Genomic DNA, 21,075 nt, shown 5'->3' with positions numbered 1-21,075 from the left:
ATTAAGCTTGGTGAACATTTTTTTCTTATGAATATTATGCATAAATCCTTTTTGGGTCAAAACCCGTAAATTCACATAGCGGACACAACACTATGGCAGGACACTACATGGTAATTATACAAGGTAAATTTTCCTCCGTGGCGATTTCTTCAACAAGATATAAATAAAAATCACATTTAACACCTAAAAAGCTATTTTTGATTCACTAGCTAAGAGGTTAACTTGAAGGTCACAAGAATATGAATTCAATGAAGTCGGATTATTCATTTGCAAGACAATAATTCATCAGCAATATTTCTTAGCTTATTTTGACAAAATCGAACTAAATTGGCTGCTAAAGGCGAATAACTATTTCACTATTTTACTTTCAATAATGATTGAACAAAAACAATTATAGCTTTTTTTTTTATATCTCGTAGCTTATGTCCCTTTAAATATATGCAATATGTAAGTTGCAGTACTTTTTTAAACTGGCCAATTTCCAGAGTGTATCTAATTACAACATACGAAATATCAACAGCAATTTAAATGTAAAAAAACAATATACTTATAAATTTTTATTTTTTTTATATTTCTAGCTTTTTTAGCGATGTCACCGGATGTTTCCAATTGCCAACTTATTATTTGTCTCTGACTATGGTTAGTTTGACACTTTCTTTTTTACAGCTTACAGTTCTTGTTGTCGTTTGGCTGGGTGTTGACGTTTTGTGGATGGATCTTGTTGTTGTTGTTGTTGTGTGGCTTGGTGTTGAGGTTTCGTAGGATGATGTTGTTGTTGTGTGGCTTGGTGTTGAGGTTTTATGGCTTACAGTTGTTGTTTTGTAGCTTGGTGTTGAGGTATCTGATCTTATTCTTTCTGTCACTTGCTGCTCCGATTTGATTTTACGGGTCCTAAAATGTAAGATTTCAAATAAATTATATAAAGTGACCTTTAAAGTGTTTTAAGAAAAAAACATAGTTTCATCGTTTGCGAACTCAACGAAAAAGAAGCAGATAACAATCGGTCTAGATCTTTAATAAAATGTGCAAATTTCGAGAGTAGAATGTAATTCATGTGTAAGACGTTTCATATTTATTCAATATAGTAAATTATGTGTTTTATCATCACAGTTGTATTTTACAAAAAAAATCAGATCGTTTTTTTTTTAACTTTGTTATATCAGGATACCGACAAGACAGAATATGTCTCAGGTATGTCTCAGGTGCACCTCAAATGAAGTTGATGATGAAAAACATTTTTTATTCTCGTGTACATCATCTCAAGATAAGAGAAATTATTTAAATTACACTATTAACTCACTATGCCGCATAGTGAGTTAATAGTGTAATTTAAATATAATGCCCAAACTTTAAGCATTTGATTCCTAGCCAACAACTGATATGGCTTCTTAATGTAGAGAATCTTGATATCTTGATATCTGTCTGCAAGTTAAATTGATGAAGATAAAATATAACTTAAAAGATAAATATTCAAATCAGGCTTTCTGCACTAGGCACGCGGTTGACATGGTGGGGTACAGGGCACATCGTATAAGTTCTATTACCTTTTTGTTTGTGATATTATTTTTTTAACTGGTAATATTTTATCTTTTTCGTAATTTGTGTACTTTGTTTGGCATGTCAATTGGCATTGTCCCTTGGTGCCATTTGCAGTTGTGTCATTTTAAATAGTACTGACTCCTCTTCACCAGGCACGAGGATGACATACCAGTTATGTGCAACTTCTTACCATTTCTTACCATATCATTAATGTCCCGATACACATTTTAATATGCACCCACCATGCCATATAGCACCATCCCTTGGTGTCTCCTGCAGTTCAGCTAGATATATTTAGCCTACTCACAGTATTCTTTTTTGTTACTTTCTAGAGGTGTGCCTGAGACAAAGGTTTTTATACATACTAATATGTGAAAACTGTTGTTTCTTATTTGTGTTTGTAACTATGTATACTGTATTGTTTATTATATTTGTAAAAGAATAATATTACAATGATATTGTATTATGCTCCTTGTGAGCCCATTTTATGGAAATGAAGCATCTTTTTCTTCTATAAGGGTAGATAATCATATATAAGGAGAGATAACTCGATAAAGTAACTTTTATAATAATAGAATGTGTTGTGAATTTACCAATTTCATTATGTAGCAAAAAAAAAAACGAGTCCCGTGGCCCCATTGTTTCTTTTTGAAAGCATATTATTTTCATATTCATATCACAAAAAAAATGGGCTTTCCATTCATATTGTATACAAAATCTGACAATTTTGCATAACTCGTAGCGTGAAAAAAAAAGCACGGTCACCCATATTTTTTATTATATTTATGAAAAAAAGCATAATATAAACTACATTTTGACAAATTATTAAAAAATTCTATGGATTTGAATTTACAGCCACCGTCACATAATGAAATCCAATACATAGATCTATGATTTGCTGCAGTAAAAGAAGAGACATTTACTGCATTATACTTTTTAATGGGAAAATATGCAACCGATATACATGTTTCAAATTATATTTCACAATATCTTATTATAATATATAAGATTTCTTATTAAGTTAATAAATATCTATATTTGTTTTTAGATATCTCATTTGGTTTTTAAATTATCTCTATTGTTTTACAAAATATCTCTGTCAGTTTTATATAAGATGTCTCTATTTATTTAGTTTACTAGATATCTTATTTAATATACAAGATACCTTCTTCAATAACATTATAATTTGGGAATGGTTGTGGTAAGTTCAAATATGACTTCTTTTGGGGGGATGGGGGAAAAAAGGGGGGGGGGGAGTAATTATGGAATTGTGTGATGTGAGAATACAATACATTGTTGATTGTATGTTCATTCACAACTTGTGTAGGCCGGTGTAGACTTGTCATTAATTAGACATTTGTCTAGTAAGTTTTGTTGAATACTGCATGGAAACCTCTAGATATCTATTGTTTGTTATGTCGTCGGATTGCTGTCTCATTGACATATTTATTTTCCAAATCCATTTGTATGCATTGTTTGATATCGTCTATGTCTTTAATTCAACTGAAATTCAATTAAGATACGTTGAGAAAAAAAAGTAAACTCGCTCAAAATGTTATGGTTCTTAAAAAAAAGAACTAACCTTTTCTGTTTTTGTTGTTGTTGTTCATCTTTGTCCTTTTTCCTCAACTGTCCTAGGCGGTAAGCCCCCATAAAAAGACTAGACATATTAATTCCGAAAATTCAGTTTATTGACAAAGCTTTAAATTATGTATTCCTTTCAGCAAACAATGTTTACTTACTCTACGAATGATAAACTTGAGATTTACATAAGATTTTTCAGCATTATGACGTAGCCATCACAGATAGTGTAAAGAAATATTAAAATTCATTAATGGAACTACAGAACAGAGCAGTTAACACGTGCACAGTCATACCACTAATTTATGGTGTGCTGTGTGCTACATATCATTATGATGTGGTTGTAAAAGAGAGCAATTAATCATAAGAAGACACAGAATAAAAAAATCTATCGACTTTGTACAGTAATTATAAGAGTTAGTTTTATATGATTTTGATGTGCATGTAAAACGTGAACTTAACGATACTCTAAGAGGATATAACTCTATAAGGAAACATGATTTAGGGGGTATGTCTCATTTAATGTATATGTTCTTAAAGGATATATCTTCCTAAATGATTCTTTTTTCTGACATTTCTTTCCTCGTTAACTGGACAAGAGTATACCAGTCGTATTTCGGTCAAATAATTAGATGGGCGATATGGGTACCAAAAGGATTTGAAACTCACTTGTCTAACAGTTCTAAGGGTAGGCTATTTCGAAAATGTAATGCCATTGCCAGTCATAACATCACTGTGAATTGAAGCACATTCTTAAAAGCCATTCTGCAAAGCAATGACACTCAATTATACATATATAACTTTTGTTAAGCACACAACTGAAGGAAGCCCAGTTAAGTTGTAATCATTATTGAATGGCTTTTTTTTTACCGTGGTGAAGCTTGCCATGCCAATATGGTTGCTTTCCTCACCATTGGTGTGAATAGGGGAATATGTACTAGAAATCGTTTCTTTACATTTGTTGCAGTAAAATTGCTACAATACATGCTATTTCCCCAGAGACATTCTTTTATATTGATATTTGAATATGATGATGAATTAGTGTTTAACGTTCATAGATCGAGGTACCTATGGTTCACACGGAGCGTCTAGCGGAGAAGCATGCAAACCCAATTGCAATTCGTTGATATGACAGCGACCTACCACAATCGATCGAAGCACGCCACCAAGAGAATACCGAGATGATGTAACACTTGAAAAAAATGAATAGTCTTGGAAGTTCAGAGGCGGATTTAGGGGGGGCAGGGGGCCCGGCCCCCCAACCCTTTTTGAGAAAAAAAATTGGTTGTTTATATAGGGAATCGCTGAAGCGTGACGAAATCGGCCCCTCTTAGGCAGCCAGTGGGCCCCCACTTATGAAAATTTCTGGATCCGCCACTGAAGTTATAGTTCCTTAGCTGACCAAGTTTTGTTATTGGGTGTCGACGCCAGACCAATATGACAACCAAAAGGACCTTAAGTATATTACACTTCGTACGAAATTTGAATATATGCGACTTTAATAAGCCTTCAAAGGTATTGAGCCGATTTATAAAAATAATATAATACAGAAATACATTTCAATTTGAGATTCTTGATACCCCAATAACGTTAACATGAACGAACCAAATGAAAAGATTTATCTGCTCTACTCTGTATATCTTCATCAAAAGACGAGGAGGTCGTAGGCTAACAAGACGTCCTCACAACTAATTATTAGATCTCAATCAATGTCACGCCCATCCACACTGATACATACAGCTGCATAATTAATGTAGGCATTTACTTTACTTCAATCATTTTGAAGCTTAGAGTGCAAGTATATGTTTATTTGGATTTTTAGATCGATCTTTGTCATAAAATCCCGTTACATAATAATTGTATGTTTGGGAAGGCTGAGGATTTGACCATGGTCTTACGTTATAAATATTGAGCATGTAGACAGCATGGAGCCAAACAAAATGGTTTGATTGAGAGTTACAATAATTGCAACAAGGTACATTGGGCATCTGTAATCTTCTATTAATAAATTCATTAACAAAGATCATTGAGACTCTGTACTGTAACTACGAATAGAAGTTATACAATGCTTATAGTCATATTTGCAATTATAATTATGTATATATATTAAATTGAATGTAAGTATCTGTAACAGCTTCTTTAATTGTGTAACATACGTTGTTTTATATTCTTGATTTGTTATGATATCTTCTTCATTAACAATATAGATCTTGGAATGTAATCAAATGTACTCTTAAAACTACTAGTATTCAAGATCAATTGGTTAAGAAGCATATTATATTAGATTTGTAAAGAATTTACATGTTTAACGGGATTAATATTATTTTTCAAAACATACGTTATTTTCAATAGTTTCATGAGAGAGAAGAATTCTTGAGATTTTTGTATATAAATTCCGAGCAACTATTTTCTGGATTTTCTTTATGACGTTTCTTTACAATACCTGAGATAATTGATAATGTATTACTATTATTATTATTTTTTGTAAGTATGATGTGCTTTATAGTTGCAGCGTTTCACAATTTGTAACAATTTAGTTATAAACAATTTCTGCATTCCCGGCTTTGTCATTGCCGGTTTCTTTTAGTTGTTGCATCTATTTGTAGATAAAATTGACTCACAAAGTAAACAAATAAATAGAGAGACTATATTGGCAATTAAATAGTTGATATAGATAAAAAAAAAATCACATTCTGAATTAGAATGCATCGTGTATATCGTTTAGAAATTATAGCAAGTGATCTATCTTCCAGAGGAAATATGCCATTCTATAATAAATGTTGCAAATAGGTTATGACACTCCGTATTACTTGATATATTATTGTTTGTGTCTAGTTAAGTAGAAAAATGATTCAAATTTGAAAAACTTTTACCACAGAGTGAATTAATGTAACATGTGTAATGTTCGTGTTGTTTATTCTTTAGTTTTCTATGTTGTGTCGTGTGTGACGTTGTTTGTTTGTCTTTTTCATTTTTAGCCATGGCGTTGTCAGTTTGTTTTAGATTTATGAGTTTGACTGTCCCTTTGGTATCTTTCGTCCCTCTTTTTTAACAGACAAAAAAACAGTCAGTCCATCTATGAGTAAAATACAGATAAACAGGATTTTGTTTTACAAAATTTACTTCTGAATACTATACCTTATGACCATAAACAAGCTTTCATAGTTTAAGAAAGTTATTAAAATTTCAAATTTCAATTTCAAAACTTTAACCGCAGAGTGATTAATGTGATCTCTATGTCTCGCTTTAGCGACAAAAGTTGCAGGCTCGACAACTTTGAAAAGTTTGGGTCCGCGGCTCACCGTGCTATACTTCAAGCTACAAGTCGTGCAAATTTGCATAGATTATTCATGAAAAATCTATGAGATAGAATTTTGAATTAAAATATGAGAAGATAGGTTTTAAAATAAAAGGAAAAGATGGTTATCTCCCCTTAAATGGTAAAGTTGAAAAATGTTTCTAAAAATGACAAATATTGGTATTTGTTTTAACATTTTTTATAATGCAATGAATCACTTAGTTTTCTTTACACGAATATATAGTTTTCAAATAAATTGCAAATCTGTCTCAAAATTTGCAGATTTAGGCAAAGAGCTAGACTGATTGTGCACTACTAACGTACAATTCAAGATGGCGGATTAAAGTCAATTTAACTTTCCCGACCGTTGTTATCTTTAATGAGTTTTTATACCTTCACAAATACTTCGAACCGACAATTAAACATCATTCACAGATTTGGATATGGTGCCAAACCAGGCAGACGCGGACGCCCTAGACCGATTGTGGCCAGATTCTTATATTACAAAGATTTGGCACGATCGCTCTCAAATACATACAGGCTCAAAGGAAAACCGTTTGGGGTTAATTAACAGTTCCCCGAAATAATTGAACAAGCACGCAAAAGCCTATACCCAGTCATGAAACAGAAACGCATAGAAGGACACACAGTTAAGCTAGTTAGAGACATTTTGTACGTGGATGGTGAAATGTATAACGACCAAATTTCGGACATAGAACCTACTGACAGTCTCTCATCTCAAATGCGCACACCGGACCACCATCAAAACCGGAAACGACGTCGACGCATATCTTCGACTCCTAACCCAGACAGCTAGGATTCCAATGGAGATTTTAATATGTTGAAGAAACAAGGATGTGCAAATAACAGAAAAACAAGTTATGACAAAAATATCTGTAAAAATGTCAGCAGTTCATTAGACTTAAAAATATTGTCGCTCAATTGTTGTGGGATAATGACCAGAATGCAATATCCCGAATTTATAGAACTCATTAAATGTCATGACTTTATCTGCTTGACAGAAACAAAAACTGATGATTTTGATAATGTTGATATACCAGGTTATACTTTTAAATTGAAAAATAGAAAAACTAAATCAAAAGTCAAATCAGGTGGTATTGCATTTGGATATAAAAATGAATTAGAAAATTATGTGCAAACAATAGAAACAGAGAGTAATTTAGTATTTTGGGTTAAAATTTCAGCCAATTATTTAAAAACAGAACAAGATGTTATGATTGGTACAGTGTACATACCACCCGAAAATTCTACCTATAAGGTACCAGATTCAATAAATATAATTGAACAAGAATTTCTAAAATTTTCAGCAAACCATGAGTCTATTTTGCTTACTGGTGATTTTAACAGCAGAACTGCTGCCAATTTAGACTTCTATGAAATAACAAATACCAATCATGACACATCAGATAATTTTAATATTGATTTTTCAAACAATTTACACAAGTTTCATATGTCACGTTTTAGAAATAGTTGTGACAAGACAAAAAACCCTATGGCAATCTACTTTTAGAAATGTGTAGAAATAACAATCTGTTTATTTTAAACGGTAGGGCTGAAGGTGATAAAGAAGGCTTATTTACATGTCGCCAGTCAAGTGTGGTTGACTATTTTATTTGTACATATAATTTGTTATCATGTGTTGTAAATATGTCTGTACTTGATTTTTCTGCTCTTTTTTCCGATGTTCATTCGCCTCTGAACTGTAAGCTAGTCTTCAACTCGATTGATAACATCGTCGAATGCGATGACATTTTAATAAACGATTTTACATGCCATGAAAGAAAGGGCTTCAAAAAATGGGATTGTGAAAAAGAAGCCGAATTTTTGAGAAATATCGATAGAAATAAAATCGATCAATTAAATAATGATTTAACTATGTTGAATACCAGTATACTGGCTCAAGAAAATATTAATAAAATAGTTGAATCTGTAAATAGTTTAATGCTGGATTCAGCCGAAAAGGTGTTTGGATCTTTTACATATAAACGACATGAAAAGAAATGTCGAAAAAAAGTTATTAAACCTTGGTTTGACAAAATATGTTGGGAAAAAAGGCGGTGCTTTCGAATAGCAAAAAGAAGATATAAATACAATAAAACATGTTTAAAAAGAGAGGAGATGAAGAATACAGAACGTGAATATAAGAGGCAAATGAACATTTCTATTAACAAGCATAAAAAAAGCCATGAGAAAAAAGATGAATGTTTTAAAAAATAGTAATTCTAAAGAATTTTGGAAGATATTGAACTCGTATAAAGAGAAAAAAAGGAATAATATTCCTGTTGATATACTTTTTGAATTTTTCAAAAATTTAAATTCGTCAGATCCTGACGCTGGTGAAGAAACTATTATAGATGAAAATAACGAACTTAATTCGTTATTAAACAGTTCTATTACGGAAAATGAAATTTTTAAATGCATCAAAAATCTCAAAAATGGCAAAGCTTGTGGCGATGACTTCATCATAAATGAATATATTAAGAGCACCTCTCAGATTTTCATGCCAATCTATGTTAAACTGTTCAATATTGTATTTGATACTGGAAAAGTGCCTGAACTTTGGCTTGTTGGTAATGTTATACCTTTTTATAAAAACAAAGGTGACCAGTCAGATCCCCAAAACTACAGACCTATAACTATATTAAGCTGTATGGGTAAACTTTTTACGTCAATTTTGAATTTAAGATTGAGTAACTTTTTGGAAGAATATTTGTTGTTAAATGAAAACCAGTTTGGTTTCAGAAAGGGTTATTCCACTATAGACAGTATATTTACTCTGCATATTTTATTTGAATTACTGAGACAAAAAAAGAAAAAACTTTTTTGTGCTTTTATTGATTTTGCTAAAGCTTTCGATACAGTTTGGAGATCTGGTCTTTGGTCAAAACTCATTTTACATACAGTGAATGGGAAGATGTATAACACTATATTTAATATGTATAAAAATGTGAAATCACGAATTTTCAGTGATGGAGAATATTCAGACTACTTTCCATGTAATGTAGGTGTAAGACAGGGAGAAAATTTATCTCCCATACTTTTTTCTATTTATCTAAATGATTTAGAAAGCTTTTGTCAGAACAAAAATATAAGCGGTTTGAAATCTTTATCAGATCAGATAGAGAATGAGCTAAATATGTATTTAAAACTGTTTGTTGTATTGTACGCAGACGACACTGTACTTATGTCAGAAACACAAGCAGATCTACAAAAACAATTAGACGCTTTAAAGGAATATTGTGATACATGGAAATTAAAAGTCAATATCCCAAAAAGCAAAATAGTAATTTTTTCTAAAGGTAGACCACTACAAAATGTTAGTTTTAAATATGCTGATATTGTGTTAGAAATTGTTGAAGAATTTACATATCTTGGTGTATTATTTTCTAGAACAGGAAGTTTCACAAAAGCAAAAAAGGCACAAGCTGACAAAGCAACAAGGGCTATGTACGATATTCTGAAAAAGGGGAGATTACATAATTTAGATATTAAAAGCCAGCTAGAACTATTTGATAAAGTAGTTAAGCCTATATTATTATACGGGTGTGAAGTCTGGGGAATGGGTAACACCTCTGTTATAGAACGTGTTCATCTAAAATTTTGTAAATTACTGCTTAATCTTAAAAAGTCCACGCCTGATTTTATGATATATGGGGAACTTGGCCGATTCCCATTGGATATTTTTATTAAATTACGTACTATAAGTTATTGGGAAAAGCTTGTAACTGGGGAAAATAAGAAACTTCCTGTTATTCTATACAATCTTGTTACTGGTAGTTATAATGGAAATATAGCTTGGTTCAAGAATGTAAAATCTGTGCTTGATAATTGTGGACTATCAAATATATGGAACACTAAATATTTTATAAGTAAAAACTGGTTGTATGATACTGTTAAATTAAGACTAACTGACCAGTTCAGACAGACATGGTATGCTACTGTACAGAATTCTCCAAAAGCTCTAAATTATAAGTTATTCAAAAATAGTTTAAATTTCGAATTTTACTTTGATATTTTAGATGACAAAAACATTGCTTCTTTTTGTAGATTTAGAACTTTGAACACAAAAATTCCTATCGAAATTGGTAGATGGCAAAACATTCAGAGAGAAAATCGTATTTGTACTTTGTGCAATAACGGTGATATTGGCGACCAGTTCCATTATATTTTAGAATGCTCAGCAATAGACGATAGTAGACAATTGCTACTAAAGAAACCTTTTATAAACAGACCAAATATTCTAAAATTTCAAGGTCTCATGAATAGTAGCAACCCGTCTGAACTAAACAATTTGTGCAAGTTTATAAGAATTATTATTAAATGCCTAGAATCTCCTGGGTAATCACTTTATGTCTCTATTTTTACATTTGTATTTAAAATTTATACTATGTTAATTTATTTGTATATGTCTCTGTACCATTGTACTTTGGTTTACGAGAATAAAGATATAAAGATATATTCAATTACTTCTAGAGTTAATGGAAGGAAACATATGAAAACAAGTGTGCATGTATTGGCTTCAAATATAATAAAGCACTGAATGGCCGAATACCTAGTATATGTACTAGCCTAACTTTAACATGGTGTTTTGTGGTGTTTTTATCATGACTTTTATTTGTCTCGTAAGTTCTAGACGGACCTGTAATATTTGCCGTAGTTTGACTTTGGGTGGGACTGTCTTGGCTGCTAAGTTTCTAATACATTTTAATTTGCCGCAACACCGAAGTCATATAATACAATAAACAATGTTATTGATTTCGGTCATTGTTGAAGGCCGTGTGGTGACCTATAAATTGTAGTTGCTTACATCCACGTCGTTTGGACTCTTCTTTACTTGTACGATTTGTAATCATACCGCATCTCCTTATTTTTCTACAACGTCAAATTGGTCCCTGACAAACAGCTAAACTCTGAAATATACATGGCGGATCCAGAGGGGGTCGTAGAGGGTGTACGCCCCCCTTTTGCGTGGACTTTTTTTTTTTAACTTTGTCATTTCCCGTGAATTCAATTTTTATGCGACAATTCTTTACTTATAGAGATATTTTTCGCTGGTACAGAAAGTAATACTCTATTACACTCTCATGAAAAAAAGTTCCACAGCAATCATTATTTACCTACAACTCCAAACGCCCCAGCCTATTTTAAAATAACATACTGAATATGTTCCCCGGTCAGTATGAGCTCTAGATAGATTCAAAGTCTAAGGTACGAACCCTTTGATTTGAGGAGGCAGTCTGAGATATTTGACCCAAAAAAATCGGACTGATTTTTGCCTTAGATAAACATTCTGGCCATATCTGGATTTAAAACATAATCTTGTCCACTGTTTTGCTATTAGAAACGAAAATGTCCATTAACAACAGAATTAATTAGCATTAAATGAACATGATGAATAAAAAAAACGGGCGTATTTTTTCAGTTTTGGAAGCCGGGGGTTTGCATGTCTGACCTGAATATCTGTATCGCCGAACTGATATATTGAATACTTTTTTCAAGACCCGACTGCAACCTACCTGCTTGATGTGGCCTTTATGTCTCCATGTGTCGACTGTCATTCATAAAATCGTTGTCATTTTAGACTCATTCGTATAGCCTTTGGTTGATTTGGAACCCCTCACTTCTCTTAATTTTGTTGGGTGAAAATTATCATCAAAACATTTGGATAAACATTGCTTGTTTGTCTTTTAATTCGTGTCGGTTGCATTGTAAATTTCGTCGAATATCCCGGCGTATATCTTGTTCACAGCAAGAAATATGTGAGGTTATACTAATTTTACATACAACAAACGAGAATTTTCCATGTCCATTTTACCGACAAGTCCCACATCAAATATATTACATTACAGCTTTGGATCCATACTATCATTTTGTGATAGACAATTAATAGGGAGAATACAGTATAAAAAATGTTCAACCCTTACACTTTACAGTAACTATAAAATATTCATGCTCCACGTCAGGAACCGTTTAACAAGAGTATTTTACACTTATTTTATGATTTTGGCCTAAAAAGGTCCAAAAAGTTTTTCGCATCGCTCCGCTCGGCGATCTTTAAAAACTTCGCCCCCCCTACTTTCCAAATTTCTGGATCCACCCCTGATATGTGTAATGTTTTTTAACTGATAAACAATTAAGGCCTCAAATGTACTAACAAGATTTATGTCAACTACATTACCCTTACGGCCAATTACATAACTATACCGCAAGTTGTACCTTTTCTTAAAAAAAAAAACCCCAACACAATTACTTTCAGCCCTAATGAAGAAACTCAATGAAAATAACAATGTATTTTAAAAAATTGTCTCTGTAATGATGAAAATTTAATAAATTGAAATAAGCTAAGAACTTACAGAAATCTGAAGGTAAAGTATGAACTTGAAAAGAACCTTTTATTGAATTTTGATAATTATATGTTACAAAAAATATGCAAAAATAAGAATAATTGAAAGTATGCCATGTGCTATCTATTCAACATGGTCGATACCATAAAACAGCCTTCGAAAGTAGAATAGTGTCCCTAATGCCATAAAGAGGTGGAAGATGAATTTCATTTCATCATAACATGTACAGAACTTAATAAACCTAGGATCAAAATGTTCTATGAAATGTCTTATATTGTGTCCTGTTCAGTTTAATTCAATGATTAATGAAAACAGATTTTATTTTATATTTTCTTGCTAAGAATTATCAGTGTTAACAGACTACTAAGGCGTAAATATAGAATGAGAGAAAGAACTATAATGTCAATTCATGAACTGTGTGTATTTGTAATACATATAGAATGATAACTTTAATGGGGAGGTACGTTGTCAAAAATGGACTTATTGTAAAAAATATCAACATTTTTTTTCCAATGCGTCATGTTTGTATCGTTTTCTGTCTATCGTTTTGTTATGTTTTTGTTCTTCTTTAATACTAATCATATTGTTTTGATTTTTAAACTAATGAAAAGTGTATTCTTAATCTTATTCTTATTATATTCTCATTTAGAAATATATAAAAAAAAGTTTGTGTGGCGCTTATACGCTTCCGTATCTATTCGCACATTGACGTGGTTTTTTTTACCACTATAACAAAAATCACTTACCAAACACATATTTTGTTTCCTATTGACAACTCAAAACCGAGCATTATAAATAAAGTCTGGATTTCATATTCAGTAGTTTTCTAAATAAATTTTACCAGTTACCAAATCATTGGATGAAAATTTAGCTGGATAATTTTCTGTGTCCGTTCTTCCGTAACTTCAATTTAGTCTAGAGTTCGTGTTAAGGCAATTGGGAACTTCCTTGGTATGACAAGGAATGTCAAAAATTGTTAATTAACCAGACTAATTACGTTTTTGTGATGTAGCTGACAAAAAAAAAAACTATAAAAGGAATTCAGTTTAATCTGAATACATAGCGAATCTTCTGTTTTATTTTCTATCTTTGTTTAAAAGTCTTTAAATAAAAATAAAAATCACATGATTTGTATCATTATAGACCTCATAATAAGGTTTTTTATTTTGATAAAGTAATCCGCGGTATTTGTTTGCTTGTTCCATTTAGTTTGGTTTCTGGTCTTTTGAGGGCTGTGAAAATGGTTTTCCGCTAATATTTTTTGGAATAGTTTCTACACTTATTTTCTGAAAGTACAGGAACTTACCTGACCCTCTTACCTAGTCAAATTTAATCATTATAAAAAAATGCAGATTCCATCTGAATAAGTCATTCGGACAAGAATACTGGCAAATTTTAAAAATGATCTAATAGCATAATCACCTATATTCCCTCCTCGCACCCTAATTTGATGAATGAAAATATTTATTGTTTGATTCAAGATGTTTTTCGTTTCCGTATACATGGTATATGAAAGCTTCGAATCGTGTCCTTAAATAACTTGACGTTTTATGAAGGGCTCCCATGTTCACCCTCATTTGTTAAAGAACGTTAAAGGGATTTGCATATTATACATGTAATAGTTTATTATTATTACAACAAACAAATATTTTAAAACATCAATTTTCTAGTACACGTGGTTTCCCTAGGGATATTATAATCCATAACCAGAACAACGACGAATATAACATCTCTCGAGACCCTCACATGATCCTGCGGGGATGTGTGTATTATTATGGAAATAGTAGTGTGTAATTTATGTGATGAGAATGGTTGAATGTAAATAGGATTCTACACTATAAATAGGATAACAGGATAATTTGTAAGTATGGGTAAATAAGAGAATTCAGTAAAATGGTTATGTAGTTGCTATTATCATTAGTGCTTCATCTATATGGCTATTGATCGAACATTATTATCTTTGAAATCTTGTAGAACATAGAAGACAAACACATCAATTGAGGCACGTGTACTAATGATATTGTTATGACAATTACATGTAGGGCCTAATAGTGTGTCTCACTCTTTGTCATCTATAGGAGATCAGTATAGGAGTCATTGACCATATTTATTATGACATATTATTATGAATAAATAATAGTTAGACTTGAACTTTCTAGAAAAAGGGAGGGGAGGGGTAATTCTCAGGGGTAATTATTGCCATAAGAGGCGTCCTTCAGCTAGCCCCTAAACAAATATATAGCTTATTCATCGTGTTAAACTGGAAGCTATCGTAATGGTCATTGGTTTTAGAGAAAACGTCCAAACCAATATTACTGTTAAAAAAGTTTAAAGGGTGCCGTGAGTGAGCATACAATCGACAAAAGCACCTTTTAATGAACACGAAAAAAAATATTTCTAAGAGGTGCAATATAAAAAAAATTCTGGAACACCTAGGATTTCTTCCCACAAAAAGTGAATCAATTTATCATTTCTTTAAAAGGATTTAAAAAAAAATCTAAAATTTTCTTTTGATATTTTGTTCTTGTTCTGGAATATTTCACGACAACCTATGAAGGTTTATAAATTGAGCATGTAAAACAATTAATTGCGTAAAGAAGAGTCCGGCTATCCTGTCTATCAGAAAAGAACAGAAAAATGAACGAAAAAAAATGTTTTCAAAATTTTAGCTTTAAACATTAGTCATAGAAAAAGCTTCTTCGGCATTTTCATAAATTCAATAAAGGTTCGACAAGTAGTTAATGTAATTGAGAAATAAAAAAATGTAAGCCTAAACTGCGACCACTTATTAATTGCAGAAAGAAATACATTTTGTCCTTAAAATTCAGGAAAATTAAAGCTATAATTGCATTATTATATTGCTCTGGATACTCTTTTGATCATAAACAGTTTCTGTCCAACTTTCGTAAAATGTCACGGAGAGTCATTCAAAAGAATTTATCCACATTCGGAACCTAAATATTGACGCCGCTTTATCTCGCTTTTAGGACATAAATCACAGGCTCGACAAAAATACAAACATCATATCGAATTTGAGCAGATAGTGAATGGCTTTAAATATAAGAAAAGTACGTAGAATTCATAGTAGATTCAGACTTTTACAAAAGATTCGACCAAATATATTAAATGATCTATTTGAGTAAATTTAGTCCTTTTTATTCAAAATTACAATCCATTGAAAAAAGAAGCACAAGGCTGATGTGCTTTTCACCAGTTTTTCTTATTCTATGTCGATTATTTGTTTTATTTTCAAAATCCAAGTGTACGCCCGGGCGTTTTGACGTAAACGTAGCTACGCGCATGTTGGGGTTCTTTGATATGCTGAATCTAAAAATGTACTTAGATTTTTTATTATTGGCCCAGTTTTCAAGTTGGTCCAAATCGGGGTCCAAAATAAAACTTTGTTTGATTTCATCAAAAATTGAATAATTGGGGTTCTTTGGTATGCCAAATCTAACTGTGTATGTAGATTCTTAATTTTTGGTCCCGTTTTAAAATTGGTTTACATTAACGTCCAAAGGGTCCAAAATTAAACTAAGTTTGATTTTAACAAAAATTGAATTCTTGGGCCTCTTTGATATGCTGAATCTAAACATGTATTTAGATTTTTGATTATGGGCCCAGTTATCAAGTTGGTCCAAATCAGGATCCAAAATTATTATATTAAGTATTGTGCAACAGCAAGAAATTTTCAATTGCACAGTATTCAGCAATAGCAAGAAATCTTCAATTGCACAGTATTGTGCAATAGCAAGAAATCTTCAATTGCACAGTATTGTACAATAGCAAATATTTTCAATTGCACAGTATTGCACAATAGCAAGAAATATCTAATTGCACAATATTGTGCAATAGCAAGAAATTCCAATTGGATTTCAATTGGAGTTATCTTTCTTTGTCCAGAATAGTAGTTGAATCAACTTAAATCATTGTTTTATACAATATACAATGTATATTCACTTTTACTACCAACTGATAGATTAAAGGGGCACTAGCTGTCAAATTCATTGTAACCGATTTGACTCAAGTTCTCATATTTGGTTTATAACAATGTAAAACATTTATCCAAACTATCAAAAGTCTAAAATAAACAGTTTACAGAGCATGGGGTAGATAATATATAGGTTCGTTTCGTGTGTATTTTAGTCCAGACGCCATCTAATTAACTATAGATTTGACCACAGATGACCATATAAGCGATGTAAACAAAAATAAAGATACGAATAGATTAAACCAACACATGCAATTGCATTTTTATAGGTCTGCTTGATTTTATTTTATAGATTAAAAATAGATGCTTCTCATTGTTTTTAACCATATAAGAATGATTTTATGTGCATCGAATTAGTAATCAAATGATTTACCGTAGTTTCACTTTCATTGTTGACATTCTTTTTCTTTAAATAACCAGTACACGTACAATGCATGCGTTGTCAATCTCTAGCTAGGGGTTAACTTGAAGTTCACATGAATACCGGTTAGAATGATGATGACGTTTTCACTTGCAAGTGAATCAGTCAAAAATTATGTTTAATCGCTTATTTCAACAAAATTAAAGGAAATTGATTGCTAAAAGCAAATTATTATTTCATTATTCCAATTTGATTAATGATTGATCTAAAAAAAATCATACTTTATTTTTGTATATATATCGTAGCTAGTGCCCCTTTAAAACAATCTTTACCATTCAGTGATAACAAGCACTTTTTTTACATTTTAATATTTTATGATGTATTTAAATGAGTAGTTATTGTTGCAAACTTCATTAGAAATTTGAATTGAGATCAGTTTTGAAATAAGGGAAAGGGGGATGTGAAATAAAAATTGGAGGGTCAATTTTTTTCATTTCAGATTTCATAAATAAAAAGAAAATTTCTTCAAACATTTTTTTGAGAGGATTAATATTCAACAGCAAAGTGAATTGCTCAAAGGCAAACATTTTTTTTTAGTTCATTAGACCACATTCATTCTGTGTCAGAAACCTATGCTGTGTCAACTATTTAATCACAATCCAAATTTAGAGCTGAATCCAGCTTGAATGTTGTGTCCATACTTGCCCCAACCGTTCAGGGTTCAACCTCTGCGGTCGTATAAAGCTGCGCCCTGCGGAGCATCTGGTTGGTTATTATCTTGAATACTATTATAGATAGAGATAAACTGTAAACAGCAATAATGTTCAGCAAAGTAAGATCTACAAATAAGTCAGCATGATCAAAATTGTTAGAGGACCCCCTAAGGAGTTATTGCCCTTTAGAGTCAATATTAAACAACTTTTCCTCATTTTTGTAACTTGTATAAAAATCTTTTCTGAAACTACTTGGCCAAATTTAACCAAACTTGGCCACAATCATAATACAAAGGTATCTATTTTTAAAAAGAGTGTCTAATAACCCCGCCTACCAACAAAGATGGCCGACATCAGTAAACACATTAACAGGTGAGCGACACAGGCTCTTGAGAGCCTCTAGTTTATATATCTCGTAGCTAGTGCCCCTTTAACCATTCTCGTAATCATTCTGTATGTTTATGGTGTTCGAGCTTTTTATGGTCTCAAGTCTCTCAAGTGTCCTTGTACACAAAGGCACTTTTTATGATGGAAATAAATTTCTGTGATTTTTATTTTTTGTTAATTTATATTGTAGGATGGATTTTATGCATATAAAGATCAAGAAAAGAATATGTTTAAAAGGAAGATAGTTGCTATATTAAGACGACGTTTCTTTCTTATTGTTGCAAGTGTAACATGTCTCTACTATATAAACAAATTTTTCCAGCCGGTCCAGTTCATTTTCATTCACCAAAATGTGAACACGACCTGTACACTACCCGACCTAAATCCTTTCGACAGCTCGATCATGCAATTTATTTACCACCCGAAACCAATTTCTTGTGATCTTATCCCTTCATTAGTTTATATAGACAAGACAGGAATGCTTCGATTGAATACATCACTACAGTACCGTTTAAAACTTTCCAAATTAGAGTGCTCATACCGCATTATAGAACGCAATGGAGAAAATGATGTTTCCTTTTTACCAGAAATACGGGTCGAGCCTCCAGTATACATTCCTGCTGATTTAATTCAAGTTATTTGTAAAACCGGAAGTGGAGTAGTAGTAGACAGAATTCTTTTCAATATAGATAGCAAAACTGTTTTAAAAAATAAAAGTGTAATAAAAGACTCGAAAGAAACTTTAAACCTGTTTATGTTTGGATATGATTCAGTCTCAAGGTTAGCTGCTGAAAGGAAACTACCGAAGACAATGAACTTCATCAACAAGAAGCTAAATGGTTCAACATTGCAAGGATATACAATGATAGGAGCCAATACATATCCAAATCTAATTCCTGTTCTTACTGGCAAACAATCATACAGTTCGGAACTTCCTTCTCTTAATCTTAAGTCAGAATTTACCGATCCATATCCGTTCATTTGGAAAGAATGTTCAAAACGAGGTTATGTGACAATGTACAGTGAAGACTATCCAGAAATATCTATATTTGCCAACAACATGAAAGGGTTTAGAAACCCACCAGGAGATCATTACTTAAGACCATATTATATTGCTCAGAAGAAAGTTAGTCCCGTACAGACTAACATAGAAATGTTTAAAGTATTGATGTATTTACAGAATCATAACATTAAACTCGGAAAATATTCCCCTTTATGTTATAAAGATCGTCCCAAACATGTTCTTCATATGGAGCATTACAAGCAATTTATATCGACGTACAAACATTACGCCAAGTTTTCCTTTTCGTGGCTAACAGAAATAAGCCACGAGTTTATGAACTTTCTTGAACTTGTAGACGATGATACGATGAACTTTTTCAAATGGATTCAGGAAGACGGCCATTTACAAAACTCTGTTCTCATTTTTATGAGTGACCATGGTCCAAGAAACGAGGAAATTCGAAACACTGCAATAGGAAGGATAGAAGAACGTATGCCATTATTAAGTATTGTTTTACCTGAACATTTAAAACAGAAACACCCCCATTTAGAGAAAAACCTGCGGGAAAATGTATACCGCCTGTCATCTCCATATGATCTTCATGAAACTTTAATGGATATTGTTAATAATGATTTCAATGAAAAAGACATAATAACGTCTCGTCCATATCCACGGGGAATAAGCTTATTAAGAAATATCCCGAAGGACAGAACATGCGCAGATGCCTCAATAGCCGAGCATTTTTGTGCGTGCTACACTACCAGGAACGTAACCGTGAACGATAAAATAGTTAAAGTATTGTCTGAGTTCGCTGTAAACTCAATCAACGAGAAACTTGCAGAAGTTAAAGACGAATGTTCAAAGTTAAGTTTATTTAAAATAATCGATGCTCAGAAAATAGAATCTGGTTTAGAGAATCATGCCGAGTTTGGTCGGACGTCCGTGTTAAATTTCTTTTATTCTCCAGAAAAACAGACTGAACAACGTTATCTTATTTTGCTCCAAACGTCTCCAGGTCTTGCACTTTTTGAGGCAACAGTATGCTTTACAGATATTTCTGATAGAAGTAGTATGAAACTTTTAGGTGATGTAAGCAGAACAAACAAATATAGAAACCAGTCACACTGTGTTGGATATCAAAAACTTAAACCTATATGTTATTGCAAAGATCAAATCTAGTAATAAGACACTATGATAATTCCATACTATGCTTGTTCATTCATGTATGTCTATGCAAAAGTTAGTTATTATAACTGTTTTATATTTTTAATAAATTAATCCTTGTTTATGACAAGCATTAGCCTTTCAAAAAGGGCTATTCGACTCTTAGCTGATGAAAATTGAAAGTGCTCTCGCTTTGTGGATTAATTCATTTACTAGAATAGCCACGTGCATCAATCAAAATTTTTTACCACACACGTGATGTCACACGTTATGAAGTAGTATATATATATCGTTTAACGTTGTTGTTTACGAAACTCCAGAAGATTCGACTATTTATAATAGGTTACCTGTGTACCAATATCATGAATATGCATGATTAATGACCAGGCAAAATCTAATTGCTAAAATAGAGAGGACAAATCCGATACTCTACGGGATTGAAGGACATTTACTGGGTTTGGATTGTCCTAACCAATCAATAAACTTTGATTCTTCTTCTTCTTCTATTCGTAAATCCTTCCAGTTATGGAACACCTCCTCATCAGCGGATATCATCCAGACGGGAGTTAATTAAAATTTATACACTAAAAAAAAAAAATTCCCCAACTAACTTAAAATTTTTAAATTCACTGTACACGGGTAAAATCTTAAATATTTAAGGACTGATAAAATA

At 32.0% G+C, this 21,075-nt stretch overlaps 2 protein-coding genes across 2 annotated transcripts; one reads left to right on the top strand and one right to left on the bottom strand.

The window, feature by feature from the left end:
- Positions 1–544: 544 nt before the first annotated feature.
- Positions 545–3,351, bottom strand: LOC139513074 (macrosialin-like). The gene is made up of 2 exons (XM_071301221.1): positions 3,122–3,351; positions 545–891 (listed from the first exon to the last, which is right to left on the bottom strand). Exons 1-2 carry the CDS (start codon positions 3,205–3,207, stop codon positions 621–623), a joined length of 357 nt encoding a protein of 118 aa, XP_071157322.1. The 5' UTR covers positions 3,208–3,351; the 3' UTR covers positions 545–620.
- Positions 3,352–14,372: 11,021 nt separating this feature from the next.
- LOC139513073 (uncharacterized) lies at positions 14,373–20,526 on the top strand. Its single transcript, XM_071301220.1, has 2 exons — positions 14,373–14,644; positions 18,426–20,526. The coding sequence occupies exon 2, from the start codon at positions 18,462–18,464 to the stop codon at positions 20,415–20,417; it is 1,956 nt and encodes a 651-aa protein (XP_071157321.1). The 5' UTR covers positions 14,373–14,644; positions 18,426–18,461; the 3' UTR covers positions 20,418–20,526.
- The last annotated feature ends 549 nt before the right edge of the window (positions 20,527–21,075 follow it).

Source organism: Mytilus edulis, chromosome 2, assembly GCF_963676685.1.
Source record: "Mytilus edulis chromosome 2, xbMytEdul2.2, whole genome shotgun sequence".
Classification (NCBI taxonomy): domain Eukaryota; kingdom Metazoa; phylum Mollusca; class Bivalvia; order Mytilida; family Mytilidae; genus Mytilus; species Mytilus edulis.
Note: the sequence above shows the minus strand (reverse complement) of the source record. Positions and strands in the feature narration are given on the sequence as shown.

Bases quoted from the DNA above. Each gene is read 5' to 3' on its own strand.
- LOC139513074 (XM_071301221.1), bottom strand. From the start codon at position 3,207: ATGTCTAGTCTTTTTATGGGGGCTTACCGCCTAGGACAGTTGAGGAAA. The intron at 892-3,121 runs GTTAGTTCTTTT...CTTACATTTTAG, and splicing joins CAACAACAAAAACAGAAAAG to GACCCGTAAAATCAAATCGG.
- LOC139513073 (XM_071301220.1), top strand. From the start codon at position 18,462: ATGTTTAAAAGGAAGATAGTTGCTATATTAAGACGACGTTTCTTTCTT.